Here is a 15,004-nt window from a genome sequence, read left to right as displayed (position 1 = left end):
GGGTCACAGATGAGGTTGTAGTCAAGCTGTTGGCTATAATCATCTGGAGGCTTGGCTGGGGCAGGGGTATCTTCACATGACTACTGGCAGGAGGTTTCATTCAGTTCCTCACCACACATGGGCCTCTCTGTAGGGCTACTCATAACATGGCAGGTGGATACCCCCAGAGTGAGTGATGAGAGAGAGAAAGAGATAACCTAGTCTTGGAAGTGACATACCATCATCTCTGCCATTTGCCATCAGTAACATAGAACAACTCTGGTATATTGTGGGAGGGGACCATACAAGGGTATGAATACTAAGAGGGAGGGATCTTTGGGGGCCATCTTGGATGAGACTGGCTATCACAAACCCTACACAGTATGGAGATTAGTTTTTCCTGTTTTCACACTATATATACATGGAATCATACTTCACTATTCTCTTACAATTTTTTTATGCAACATGTTTCTAAGATTCTTTTATGTTGTGTGTAACTAAATCCACTTATTTTCTCACTGTATCATATTACTATGTATAAATATACTACTATTTGTTTAAATGTTTTGCTATAATGGATCCATGAGTAGTTTCCAAATTTTTGCTATTACAAGTAGTGCTGCTATTGGAACACCTGGGTGGCTCAGTGGGTTAAGTGTCTGCCTATAGTTCAGGTCATGATCCCGGGGTCCTGGCATTGAGTCCCGCATCAGGCTCCTTGCTCAGGAGGGAGCCTGCTTCTCCCTCTCCCTCTGCTCCCCCTGCTTGTGCTCTCTCTCTAATAAATAAAAAAAAATCTTAAAAAAAAAAACAAGTAGTGCTGCTATAAACATTCTTTTTTTTTTAAGTTTATTTAAGTTTACTTATTTTTTTTTTTAGTAGTAATCTCTATACACCCAGTGTGGGGCTAGAACTCACCACCCCGAGATCATGAGTTGCATGCTCCTCCAGCTGAGTCAGCCAGGCACCCCTGCTGCTGTAAACATTCTTATACCTGCACATGTGCAAGAGTTATTTTAGAGCATGTATCAAAGAATAGAATTGCTGGGTCATAGGTTATGGGCATCATCAATTCTACTAGGTAACAATACATTTTTTTCCCAAAGTTATTCCATATTCTTGAACCACACTTGATTTTATCAGATTTTCCCATTTTTCCCAGTCTGGTGGGTGTGAAATGGCATCTCACGGAGGTTTTAGTTTTCATTTTCCTTGATAACTAGTGAGGTTGAGCATCTTTTCAGATTTATTGACCACTCTGTTTCTGTTTCTCTGTAGCATCTATGCAAGGATTTTCTCCACGTTTGTTTTGTCTTTATCAAAATGATTTCTAGCCTTCTTCCTATGCATGGTATTTAGAGTTGAGATTGTGTCACACAACTAATTTTGTATACTTTTATTTTCACTTAACATTACACCACAAGCATTTCCTCATCATCTAAATCTCAGCAAACATGTTTTTAAAACAATGTTTTCTGGGGCGCCTGGGTGGCTCAGTCGGTTAAGTATCTGCCTTTGGCTCAGGTTGTGATCCCAGGGTCCTAGTTTTGAGCCCCATGTTGGGCTCCCTGCTCAGTAGGAAGCCTGCTTCTTCCTCTCCCCTACTTGTGCTCTCGCTCTCTCAAATAAATACAATCTTTAAAATTTTTTTTTTAAAACAGTGTTTTCCAGGGGCACCTGGGTGGCTCAGTCGTTAAGCGTCTGCCTTCGGCTTAGGTCATGATCCCAGGGTCCTGGGATCGAGCCCCGCATCGAGCCCCGCATCGGGCTCCCTGCTCGGCGGGAAGCCTGCTTCTCCCTCTCCCACTCCCCCTGCTTGTGTTCCCTTTCTCGCTGTCTCTCTCTCTCGTCAAATAAATAAATATTTTTTTAAATATAATAAAAAATATATATATATAAAAACAGTGTTTTCCAATTAAAACAAAATAGTCATGTTAGATAACACAGAAAAGCATAAAAAAGAAAAGAAAATCACCCATAATTTGAGTACCCAGCAATAACTACCTCTTTGCATTCTGGCAGAATTCCTTCTACTATACTTTGTGTGTAATGTACATTTTTTATAAATCATAATCCTCAGTATAGTTTTGCAATTTATTTTAAGTGTTATGCTTTGAGCATTTTTCCACTTCATTAAATATTACTCAATTACAATTTTAATGTGGAAATTTTTTTTTTAAGATTTTTATTTCTTTATTTGACACAGAGACACAGCGAGAGCAGGAACACAAGCAGGGGGAGTGGGAGAGGGAGAAGCAGGCTTCCCGCAGAGCAGGGAGCCCGATGCGGAGCTTGATCCCAGGACCCTGGGATCACGACCTGAGCCAAAGGCAGATGCTTAATGACTGAGCCACCCAGGCGCCCTTAATGTGGAAATTTAACCCATGTAAACCATCACCTTATTTATTGACCTTCTTAATTTTTAATTTTCTTTCCTATGTTATAAATAACCTTGCACAGACATCTCTGTAGATAAATCTTTGGATGCATTTCACTTCTTAAATTCAATTCCAATCAAAGATCATTTCTCAATGATCTTTCCAGACCTGTGTTTAAGGCTTTTGGTAAATATTGCAAAATTCCCTTCCCAAAAGACCCTATCCATCTCTCCAAAATATAAATTTCTTCATGTCCTTTCCCTTCAAAAAGCCTGGCTGGTTCCTCTGGTGTCTATGCGGTGTCCTGCACATGCAGATGCACATTTACGTTCAGTCTCCGCTACCACCACTCCCCTCTAAGCCATCCCAATTTATTTCTAGATCACACCATGGACTCTCACGTTAGGTCTCCATGACTTTGCTCAGGCAGCGCCCTCCACCTAAAATGCCCCTTACCTCCTTTCTCTTCCAGGCAAAATCCTATTCTTTTAAGGACCAGTTCAATAAAGCTCATGTCTCTGGGCAGGGCTGATCTGCCCTCTGCTGGGCCCCCAAAGCACATCATAGACTTCCATAATGATAATTTTCACATTGAAATAATTGTGACACAGGAGGTTTCACAGATTCACACAAATCAGATCACATCCTGCCCCAGTTTAAAACTCTTCCATGGGGGGCACCTGGGTGGCTCAGTCGGTTAAGCCTCTGCCTTCGGCTCTGGTCATGATCCTAGGGTCCTGGGATGGAGCCCCACATCAGGCTTCCTGCTCAGCGGGGATCCTGCTTTTTCCTCTCCCTCTGCCATTCCCCCTGCTTGTGCTCTCTCTCTCTCTGTCAAATAAATAAATAAAATCTTAAAAAAAAAAAAAAAAAACTTCCGTGGAACATAATAGAAAGTTCAGAAATTGGCCCCAGTACACTTGGGAATGAAGATTATGATAATAGAGACATTTCAAATGAGTTGGGAAAAGATGAAATTATTGGGATAACTAGGTGATTATTTGGGAAAAAATTGTGGATTCCTGCCTCACACCAAAGTGACTTTATGATGGCACAAGATTGAAATGTAAAATATGAAGCCATGTAAAAACTAGAAGAAAGTAGAGAATTTGTTTTCTAATATTGAATTGGAGGTTTTCCTAAGAATGACATAGAACCTGGAAACCACAAAGGAAAAGACTGATAAATTGAGATACATACAAAATAAAAGTTTGTCCATGGTAATAAATAATAAACTGGAAAAATCTTTACATCTTAGGTGTAGAAAAAAAGGATAAAAATTCCTATAAATCAACAAGGAAAAGCTGAATGGAAAGACCAACTGAAAAAAGGGCAAATGAAGTGAACAGAGAATTCACCAGAACCCCCCCCCCAAAAAGGCTCATAAATATGAAAAATTGCTCAACTTCTCTCTTAATAAAAAGAAATGAGGGGTGCCTGGGTGACTCAGTCGTTAAGTGTCTGCCTTCCCTGCTAGGGTCATGATCCCAGGGTCCTGCTTGGCGGGAAGCCTGCTTCTCCCTCTCCCACTCCCCCTGCTTGTGTTCCCTCTCTCGCTGTCTCTCTCTCTGTCAAATAAATAAATACAATCTTTAATAAAAAAAAAGAAATGAAAAATAAAAGTGCCTGTTGGTTTTTATCTTTCTGACTGGCAAGGAAAATAAGGTTTGATAACACACTGCAGTTCAGGATGTAAGGAAAGAGGCACTCTCTTATTGATTGGAGGGCAAACTGGTACAACCTATGGAGAGTACTTTGCCAATATCCATTAAAACAAAACAAAAACAAGTTCATATACTCATTTACTGATATTCCACTTCCAGGAATTTACCTAACAGATAAACTCCCACGTATGCAAAATAACAAATGGACAAGTTCTAGCACTATTTGTAATAGGAAAGGAATGGAAACTAAGTGTTCGCAAATAGATTAGGCAAGTAAATTATGGCATGTCTTTATAAAGCTCTGTATTAATTTTAAAAACTGAGGCAGATCGAAAATGTGGAGCTCAATCATAAGAGCAAGATGTAGAAGTGTTTATAGCAAGCTATCATTTGTGTAAAAAAATGTGTACAAGTCATTTGCCTGTGACTACAGCGACCATCTCGGAAAGACCTCAGAAGAAAGTGATGATCGCTGTGGGGGGACCCGTGGATTGGAAAGCAGGGGTAGGAAGAGGACTTAACTTTTTCATTCTATGCTCTTTGCATATTTTTAAAATTTGGTGTTCCTGGATACCTATTTTTAATCAATTAAATTAACATAAAACACCTTTCAATGTTTAGGATCAAGTCTAACTCACTTCCATGGTCAACTTTCCAACCTCCTCCCATGCCACATTTCCTCTCCCTCACTACCTTCCAGTCAACTTGCTTCTCCTTCAGTTTCTGGAACATTCCAAGATCTTCCTGCCTCAGGACATTCTGCATAAGCTGTTCCCTCTTCCCAAGTTGCTGTTCTCTAGGTTTTTACCGTGGGTCAGCATTTTCTTATATATATATATTTTTAAGATTTTATTTATTTATTTGACAGAGAGAGACACAGCGAGAGAGGGAACACAAGCAGGGGGAGTGGGAGAGGGAGAAGCAGGCTTCCGGCTGAGCAGGGAACCTGATGCTGGGCTCCATCCCAGGACCCTGGGATCATGACTTGAGCCGAAGGCAGATGCTTAATGACTGAGCCACCCATGTGCCCCAGCATTTTCTTGTATTTCAAGTCTTGCGTTCTGTGTCATCTCTTCAAAGAGGCCATCCCTGGCCACCCTACATAAACAATTTGTTGAATAAATGCCTCTCACTCACTGGGCAGGCAGGGCAGGGTTTACATCCCTGACCACCCAGGCTAAATAAGTACCTCCCTTCACTCTCTTTATGACAATACCCTGATTCACTTCTTTCATAGCACTAGTCACTATTTGAAATTACCTTGTTTGTGTATTTTCTTAGTTGTTTACTGTCTCTCTCCAGCTCAGGGGTTTGTCTCCATGAAAGCAGGGGCCATGTCTTGTCTTGTTTCTATCTTCAGCAACCCAAATAATAAACATTTGTTGAATAAATTTATGCAACACATACTACGGACCACACACTGTGCTACAGATATAAATAACAACTCTTTCAATTCTCACAATAACTCAGTGGGGGAGATTGGTTTTTTACATATTTTACAGTTAAGGAAATTGAGGCACGGAGCGGTTGAAGAACTTGCCCAACTGACAGAGTTGGAATCCAAGACACAAGGTTCTTAGCTACAGCGCGACGCTTTTTAGATATATAACCTCGCAGATGGATGAAACTGACTAAATGAACGAACTCATTGAAATATGAATATAAACGTTGATTTTTTTTTTGCGTCTCCAGATTCCCCAGATCTGCCGCAAGGGGGCGCTCTCTCCCAGGTCTTGACGCCAGTCCTCAAGGCGCGCACTCCCTTTGCGTCTCGGGCTCGCGCGCGCTGCCGCGGCACCGGAAGTGACTGAGCTTGCAAGTTCCCCCGGTCTCTTCAGGGGAAACTGAGGCCGGCTCGTTCGGAAGAGACAGCGCGAATCGTCAGCCAGGTAGGCCGGCCCGGGTCCGCGGCGCGGAACTTGGCCACGAAGAGCCCTCGCGTCTGGAAACGACCTGGCCGATGAAGGGGGGATGTGGCCCCCCACGGCTCGCGGGGCTCGCAGGTGAGAGCGCCGCCTCCCCTGTGCGTGGCAGGCGCTGCGCCCAATGGGAGCCCTCGCCGTCCCGCTTCTGTGCCGACTGGGCTCGCTGATTGGTTACGCTGGGGCGGGCCGCCGAGGGCGAGACCCCTCCTCCCTGAAAGGACTAGGGGGCGCCCCTGAGGGAGAGCTGTTGCCTGGCAACGGGGCGGTGGCCCGGCGGGTACCCGGCCTAGCGTGCGGGAGAAGCCGCCAGGCCGCAGCCCACCCGCCCAGGGCTCGGGAGAGGTGCAGCCCCCGGCCCCTAAGCCCTCCCGGGGGCGCCAGGAAGCTGCCTTGGACCTGTCCTCAGGAAAACGTGGTCTTAGCTGTTGTGGTGGGGGGAGGCTCGAGCAGGCCTCAGTCCCTCTCCCTGACCCGAGGAGAGGCCCGGCGCCTCACCCTCACCCCGTCTTTGTGCAGGGCGCCGGCGGCCATTGTGTCCGTGCGGGGAATGGAGGACCCGGCAATCCCCCCCCACCGCCGCCACGTCCAGGGCCTTTGGGGAATTCAGAGAAAATCAGCGGTGTTTCTGGGGGGTCCCCGGTCGTCAGCCTCCCGGAAAGGCCCGGGGATGGCCTTTCCGAAGTCAGACCGCAGATCCGAGGCAGTTTCCCCCTCCCTCTGTCCCTTCTCGAAACCTTGAGCCCCATTGAGAAGTCCCTGCAGGATTTCGGAAGCCTTACCCTGAGCTGGTACTTAAATAGAAACAACAACAACAACAAAACCCTAAACCCCACACCAGCCACCTCCGGGAGAGTTCTCCTGGCTCCCAGTAGGAGGCGGAGAGCCAAGGGGCGTGCAAGAGCGAGGGGGCTGGGCTCCCGGGTGGCAGGAGGCCGCTGCCGAGTGGCCGCCCTCGATCCGGGCGATGGAGGAGGAAGCAAGCGAGGGGGCCGGTTCCTGAGCTTCGTAATTCCTGTGTCGCCTTCTGCGCTCCCAGCCTGCCGGGTCGCATGATCCCTCCAGCCGGAGCTCCTTTTTTTGCCAGCCGCCGTGAGGCCGGCTGAGTTGCCGGCATCCCGGCTGCCACCTCTTCTCCCGACCTATGTTACAAAAGATCTTCCCGGGGTTGCACCTGCCTGCGGTTGCCTGAGACGGATTTGAATGTAGGTGGTGTGGGGGTGGGGGGCAGACTGCCCGTGGGGGTGACTTTCTGAGGAAGGCATTTCGGAGAAAAGGGGGTGGCTGGGGTAAAAAAAAAAAAAAAAAAAAAAAAAGCCGGTGTGGTGATTCAGAAAGAGCCCACGGGTGCTTTCAATTTGACTTCATTGAAGTCTTTTGGAAGCTAGACCCAGACCTTACCTAAGAGCCACAAAGAAACCAGTTCTGGTACCTCGAGGGGGAATGGGATATTGTAGGGTAAATGGCATGCATATTAATTTTTTTTTTCCTGAAGCTCTTTCTCTCCCATCAGAACCCTATCTTGGCTTTGGATCTCAGAAGAGAACCACCAAGCAGAGACCAGACTCAGTGAGTGAGCAGGTGTTTTGGACAATGGACTGGTCGAGCCCATCCCTATTATAAAGATGTCTCAGAGCAACCGGGAGCTGGTGGTTGACTTTCTCTCCTACAAGCTTTCCCAGAAAGGATACAGCTGGAGTCAGTTTAGTGATGTGGAAGAGAACAGAACTGAGGCCCCAGAAGGTACTGAATCAGAGATGGAGACCCCCAGTGCCATCAATGGCAACCCATCCTGGCACTTGGCGGACAGCCCTGCGGTGAATGGAGCCACTGGCCACAGCAGCAGCTTGGAAGCCCGGGAGGTGATCCCCATGGCAGCGGTGAAGCAAGCTCTGAGGGAGGCCGGGGATGAGTTTGAACTGAGGTACCGGCGGGCATTCAGCGACCTGACATCCCAGCTTCACATCACCCCAGGGACAGCATATCAGAGCTTTGAGCAGGTAGTGAACGAACTCTTCCGGGATGGGGTGAACTGGGGTCGCATTGTGGCCTTTTTCTCCTTCGGTGGGGCACTGTGCGTGGAGAGCGTAGACAAGGAGATGCAGGTATTGGTGAGTCGGATCGCAACTTGGATGGCCACTTACCTGAACGACCACCTAGAGCCTTGGATCCAGGAGAACGGCGGCTGGGTAAGGACCACGCCCCTTGTATGTACCTTTCCCTTGGCCTCCAGTCAGAGAGATGTCTAACAGCCTCTCCCCCGTATCTCTTTCCGTTGTGCTGGGTGGTTATTGGAGACTGTTTGTTAAGGAGATGTGACTGGCCTCATTGCACCACAAGAGGTTAACTGTTCTCAAATACAGATGACCTAGTTCTTGAGGGACCAGGCATCTTTCATTCTGGTCACCCTCATGACCCTACTCTTTCATACTTGTGTTCCAGTTTCTCAGCAGAGGAAAACATAGCCTGTGTGTTTATTTGGCCCCAAATCTTTGCGAGTGGAAAGTTATTCCAGTGTTCCCCCTCACCCTGACAAAATGGCTCACCACTGTAAGGGCTGATGGGTGTAATGCCTCCGAGCCCCTCCATTCTTACCCCCTAGGGATGTCAGTCTTGTCCTGGGCTTCCCTCCCACAAATCAAGTTCCCTTTATTTCAGAGTTTGCATACATGTTCCTCTCCTCTCAGAACAGGGCACGGCCAGGCAGAAGTTCCCACTGGCCTAGATGGCTAAGGATTGTCAGATTTTTAGGGCAGTGTAAGCTATGCCACTGGGCCGGTTGTTTGTGCTGCACCCCTCTATTCATTTGCTCTGAAGTGTGCAACTTTCTGCATGGCTGGCCTGTTTGTGGAGCTCTTGCTGTGTCACGCATTAAGCCTGGGGACTTTGCACCTCACTGCCTGGGGTCGGTTGGGGAGCTCCAGCTGTTCTGCCTGTTGCTTTCCAGCCGGGGTCCTAGGGCCTCTTCACGGAGCACTGTTGGATGGTAAAGCAAGAACCTGGTCTCTGGGGCTCTTTGGGATATAGAGATTCAGTGACAGACTTCGGAAACAAACTGACATAGGTGTGAGTGCCAGCCCTGTCACTCACCCAGCTGTGTGACCTTGGACAGGCCAGTTTACCTTGAGTCTCAGTCTCTTCCACTAAAAAAAGGTGGCAAGCCCTCTTGGCCTTGCAGAATATTGTAAATCTTGGAGCTAATGTGAGCAGTGACTGGCACCAGCAAGTCCCTGTAGTAGTTGTTTTTGGTTCCAGACGAAGGAGTCGTGCCCTCATTCCTTTCCTAGGAAGGGAGAATTCTCTTGCCCATCACCAACTTCGGAGCAGATAGTGGTGAGAGGTTCTTACCATTGGTCATTGTAGGCAATGTTTGCTCTTGTGCAGCAAACTCAGTCCTAATTTCCTTGCTTATCTCCCTGCCTAGGGGAGATGCAGGGCTTATGAGAGGTATTCGGTCCCCTCAGAATACCCCCAAAATTGAGCAGGCCGTGGAAAATAAGTCATCTATTGAAGGAGCTGAGGTGGAAGGGGCCTTGCAGCATGGACTCAGGAATGTCAAGAATGCAAATTATCCATAGGCTGGGCCTAGGGCGTGGCACTTCAGTTTACCTCTGAGCCAGAGACCGCCTAGTTTGCCCTTCCCCCTGTCTTATTTCCCATTTCTTTGCAACTTCATTAACTCTCCTGCTGCCAGTTCTTGTAAAATACAAAGGGGTCAAGTCAATAGAGGTCAGATGACTGGGGTGGGGTCGGGGGGAGGTAAAAGTGGAGAGCTCTCTGAGCTAAGGCTGACCAGACTTGAAAGCCATTCTGTAAATGAACTCCCTGGGGGGATAAATGATTACATAGTTCCTGTTGGTTTGTGTGATGACCTCGCCTGTTCCCTCCTGCTTTGATTCTCTTTGGGGGCAAATATTTGTTCAGCTGATTACAGGAGGGACAGGATTCCAGCACTTTAGACGCAGCCTCCGAGGCATCTCCTAGTAGAGACGTGGGCCTTGTGCCCACCTTGCCTGACTATTGTCTTTGGCCAGGGGTGCTAATACCAGGTGGATTGTTGCCAGCTATTAACAAAAGGCAGTCTGGGAGAGGTGCCTGTTCTGTCGGCCAGCCTCTGCAGAGGGCTACCAGGATCAGAGAATTGCCAGTCGCCCAATATTGTATACAGAAAGAGGTTTTAGACACGGCAACACAGGGCAAGTTCATTAGATCACCCCTGGATTGAAATTCCATCTTCTGTCTTTTTGCCCAAGAATTTTCAGAGCCCGTTAGACAACATACCATATGTTACTTCCTCCTGGTGAACAGAGGGGATGTGTGCAGAAGCCAGTTATGTCAGCACCGTTTCTGGGCATACGTGCTCCCTGAGGCCAGGAGGTAAAGAACATTTGAGTTAAGAGATCCTTTGGATAGAAGCTACCCAAACACTTCCCTGTCAAGTACCATCCTGTTTGAGCTGCGCAGATTGGCCACTACAGTGGCATCTCAAAACCTTCCTGGAGGCTGTGGCGGATCCACGAGTGTAGGACTTATGGGCCATTACCACCCTGGGATATGCTCTAAATTTAGCATCCCTGCAGAAAAGGGGAAGGAAATGAGCCTTTATAGAGTACATCCTATGTATGAGGCATTGTGTTGGGTCTTCTACTTATGCAACCAAAATTTACTGAGCATCTACTATGAGGCAGGCACTGTGCTGACAGTAAGCCACACATGATACCTTCCCTCGTGGAAATGACATGCTATCTCATATATCCCACACAATAACTTTTCAAGGTAGGTGGGTTTATTCCCAGTTTACATGTGAAGCTCCTGATAGCTCAATGACTGGTTCCAGATATCCCTCAGCCAGTTAAGTGACTGAGTGAGAATTTACACCTAGGTCAGCCTCAGCCTGAAGCCTACAGTCTTTTCCATCCGCATCAGGTTGTCTTAGGAGTCATAAAGTGACCCAGACAGCCTGGCACAGAAGGGCAGAAATGCTGTTGGGTCAAACAAAACATGCCCGTGGAGGTGCTCACTCTGGTCCGTGACATTGCTCAGGAAGCCTCAGGTAGAAGAGCGTCTTTGTTGACGGTAGCAGGTTCCCAAAGGCACGTGTGTAGTAGCCTCAGATTCTGGCATTGGTAAAACTCAAGTAGGCATCAGGGTTTTGCCCAGAGCGGCCTTTTTGTTAATTCTTTCGCTGTTAAACCCTCTCAGGCCCTGCCAGTAGGTAAGAATCGTGTGTGTGGGGGGAGAAGGTGGCCTGTTTCAGATATATCTACTTAATTGTGGGTGATTTCCAAGGACTGGAATTCCACATGTAGCCACACCACTGCCTGCCTGGAGTCACCTGGCAAGATGCTCAACCTGTTTGTCTCTCTTGTCCATCCATCTCTCCTACCTGTAAAGTAGAATAATGACAGCCACCTGCCATAGCTTGACTCTAGTAAAGAATCTAGAACAAAAGCCCTTCCTGGGCCTTAATTGTAGGGTGGAAGCACTTCTTTTAATGAGTGGACCATCTGCCTCAGAAAACTGAACTTTGGCCCCAGAGTTCTCAAGAAACAAAGCTCCTGAGATATTCATCTAGAATGGAATATGATATGACCTTCTCTGTAGGGACAGAGTGTTTTGGGGGTTTTCCAATGGGAATGTGGACAGTTTTAGGGTGAGGACAATTTTAGGTGGTCAAGCCATTTTGGGATCGCAGTCCCTGGGAAACCCCTTAGCTTGATGGAAAACCATTGTCAGGAGCAATGAACAGTGTGTGGAGAGAGGAAACATAATTTGGCCTTTCCCAGGCTGCATGGTTCTGTGGTCTTTTAGTTTCTATAGGTTTCTTCTTGCCTATTCTGGCTTCTTTGGCATGGGTATATGCTAGCTGAAGCACCTCAGTGACCTTTGCAGATCTCAGCAGCTGTTGGCAATTCTGCGGTTTTCTTGGGGAAACCCCATTAGAAACCCCAAATGTGGAAATTTTTAGTAATCTCATTCAAGTCCCAAAGTGAGGTAGAAATGTCTCAGGGACTCCACCTCAAAACACCCACTTCTTCTGGATGTACATTTGAGGTTGCTCTTGAAACCCTGTCACTATCACAGGATTTTCCAGACTTCCTGGGACTAATTTCCCCAGAGGCCCCATAGAGCCCTTTAGCTTCTGGTAAAAAATTACCCAGGTGTTTTTTCAGGGGGTCCAAACAGAGCCCAGAGGGTTTTCTTGACTTCTGTGTGGTTAGTCACCAGATTTGTTTGGGTTGCAGGAAGCAGCGGTTGTCACCTGTCCTTTCCCCAGCAGGTATCTGTCCTCACACCAATAGGCTTCAGCATTTTCCAGTGTCCTCAGTCTTCCATCATGGGGCTTTCTTTCAGCAACTATGGTCTTGTCTAGGTTTGGCATGGATAGATTTAGGGGTATTCTCAGTGAGCTCCTCTTTGACAGAAGTATAATCTGCTTCCTTAATTAGCAGGGCCCTGTCCCTACCCCCAACCTAATTGCACAGAGTCCTCCCTAGGGACTCCCTCTCTTTTCTTTGAAGGAGTCACTCTGCTCCTGGAGCAGCTTCTCTTCTGTCCCTCCAGCCAACAGTCTGTTTTCCCCATTCCCAGTTGGCAGACCTGAGTCAGACAATCCACTGGGTCTTTTTGTTTAGCCTGGGGAAGAGAAAACTCAAGAGAACATGATCACCAGTTTCAAATATCTGGAGGAAGAGGGGCTACACCTTTTTTATTGGTAGAGTACCCAACAGAACTTGGATAAATGAGAGGAAAATAACAGTGGTAGCATGAACTTAGTGTAAAGAAGACATTTCTCACACTATTATATCTCTACCAGATTTAGGAGTTTCCTGAAGGTGGAGTCCACATCTTTTTTTTTTTTTTTAAAGGTTTTATTTATTTATCTGACAGAGCACAAGCAGGGGGAGCAGCAGAGGGGGAGGGAGAAGCAGACTCCCCGCCAAGCAGAGAGCCTGACATGGGGCTCGATCCCAGGACCCTGGGATCATGACCTGAGCCGAAGGCAGACACCCAACCAACTGAGCCACCTAGGTGCCCCTGGAGTCCACATCTTGTCCACACTTGTTTCCTCAGCACTGAACAGAGGTCTTGGGCATAGCAGGTATCTAATGAGAGAGATGCCCAGCAAATTTCTGAAGAAACAGGTAGTTATCAAACCAGAATAATAGTAATGGGAATTTTCACTGACGTGATCATTCAGTCATTGATTCAAATGATATTTATTGAGCTTCTATGTCCAGGCTGTCCTAGGTATTAGGGGTACTACTGCCTTAAATTAAGTTTCTGTCCTCATGAAGCTCACATTCCAGTGGGGAGAAACAGACAATAAGCATGTAAGTACATATATAAAACATATCAGGTGATAGTAAGCACTATGAAGAAAATAAAGCAGGTCAAGGGCATGCCTCGCAAGGGAGGTGGGGCTGCAGTTTTAAGAGAGGTTAGGGAGGGCATCACCAAAAGGTAGTGTTTGAGCCAAGACCTGAAGAATGTGGCTAGAGAAGAAATAGCAAGAGGGAAAGTGGTTGGGATTGAGAGGGGAGAGAGGTGGCCAAAGACCAGATCACACAGCGCATTACAGTCCATGCTGAGGACTTGGCTGTGGATGAATGCGAGAGAAGCCAGGAGAGAGTTTGCAGCAGGGGTGAAGTGATCTGAATTCAGCAAGGGCGGCAGCCAGGAGGAACCAGTGACGAGCTGGTGCAACTGCCCAGTGAGAAAGAAGAGTGGTTTGGATCAGTAGGCTGAGGTGGAAGTAGTGAGAAATGACTAGAGAATATGGCCAGGTTTACACTTGGTGTACTGACGGAAGCCGCCTTTTCTAGCCACTTGGAGGTCATGAAATCAAGGCTAAATAAGCTAGTTGTTCTTCAGGGATAGTTCTCTTCAAATGTGGTATCCAGAATGGTCCCCCCTCCATTATAGGAATATTTCGGTCTGAGTAACTGCAGCTTCTCTGGGCCTAGGTCCCAGCTCACCCACATCTAGCTGTGTGACCTTGGGCAAGCTCCTTGAATTCTCTGAACCTTGGGGCAAATAATACCTGCTTCATCAGGTCATGGCAAAGACCTAAAGAGGCCTGCCTGAGATGGGTAGAGCCTGGCACGTGTTGGTATCATAATTCTTAATCATCTTCACCACAGAACTCACGTCAGAAACTCATTAGCATCCATTCTCCTTTTTTTTTTTTTTTTTTTTAAGATTGTATTTATTTATTTGACAGAGAGAGATACAGAGAGAGAAGGAACACAAACAGGGGGAGTGTGAGAGGGAGAAGCAGGCTTCCCGCAGAGCAGGGAGCCCGACGCGGGGCTCGATCCCAGGACCCTGGGACCATGACCCTGAGCCGAAGGCAGACGCTTAGCGGCTGAGCCACCCAGGCGCCCCCCATTCTCCTTTTTTGGCCTGCATGCCCCTCCAACACATGCTCTAGGCAGACAGGTCCTAGCAGTGTTCTGTCCTGGCAGCAGCTCTTGGTGTTCCTGTATCATGGTGGTACAGGCACTGGGCTTAGAGTCAGGATCCCTGTTGTGCTGTCAGTCTGCTCAGACTCACTGTCTTGCCTTAGCCAGCTCACTTCACCCCCAGGCTCTAGTTTCCACCGTATCTGTAGGATGGAGGATTGAAGTTGGTAGTCTATGAATCTGCTTGTCACTGGCGTTAAGCCTTGTGGCCAGTTCCTCTAGTAAGGCCCTATTTCACAGTAGTTACATTTGAGGATGGCTCTTTTCTATCAATAGCTACAACACTTTAACTGCAAAAATTAAGTAATCCCAATGTCAGTGTAGCGTAGTTTCTCACTGACCCCTCAATAATAATAATAATAAACCACATTTATGTAGCACTTACAGCTCAGAAAGCGCTTTCCTATCCACCATGCCTTTTTATGCGTATAGCCACCCAGGGAGGTGAGCAGGAGGGAAGTCAAGCTCAGAAGGGTGAAGTGGCTTGCCAAGGTCACACATCAGGAGGAAGACAGGCTTTGGATTTTCAGATCTGCACTTGACCACTTCTTTGCTTTGTGACCTTGGGCAAGTCTTTTAACTTGTAAATGGCCGTA

General features: G+C 47.3%; 1 protein-coding gene across 2 annotated transcripts in view; it reads left to right on the top strand.

Moving 5' to 3' along the window:
* The first annotated feature begins 6,205 nt into the window (after positions 1 to 6,205).
* Positions 6,206 to 15,004, top strand: part of BCL2L1 (BCL2 like 1) — a 67,989-nt gene continuing 59,190 nt past the window's right edge. The window contains exons 1-2 of one of the 2 annotated variants that reach the window (XM_081833058.1): positions 6,206 to 7,148; positions 7,457 to 8,132. In XM_081833058.1, coding sequence (XP_081689184.1) covers positions 7,569 to 8,132 — 564 coding nt within the window. In that variant the 5' untranslated portion in view covers positions 6,206 to 7,148; positions 7,457 to 7,568. The remainder of the gene's footprint in view (positions 7,149 to 7,456; positions 8,133 to 15,004) is intronic. The other variant, XM_006727519.3, reaches the window with a different exon arrangement.

Source organism: Leptonychotes weddellii, chromosome 10 (assembly GCF_054177405.1).
Source record: "Leptonychotes weddellii isolate Sample4059 chromosome 10, ASM5417740v2, whole genome shotgun sequence".
NCBI lineage: Eukaryota > Metazoa > Chordata > Mammalia > Carnivora > Phocidae > Leptonychotes > Leptonychotes weddellii.
The sequence above is the reverse complement of the archived record's forward strand: the minus strand, read 5'-3'. Positions and strand labels throughout refer to the sequence as shown.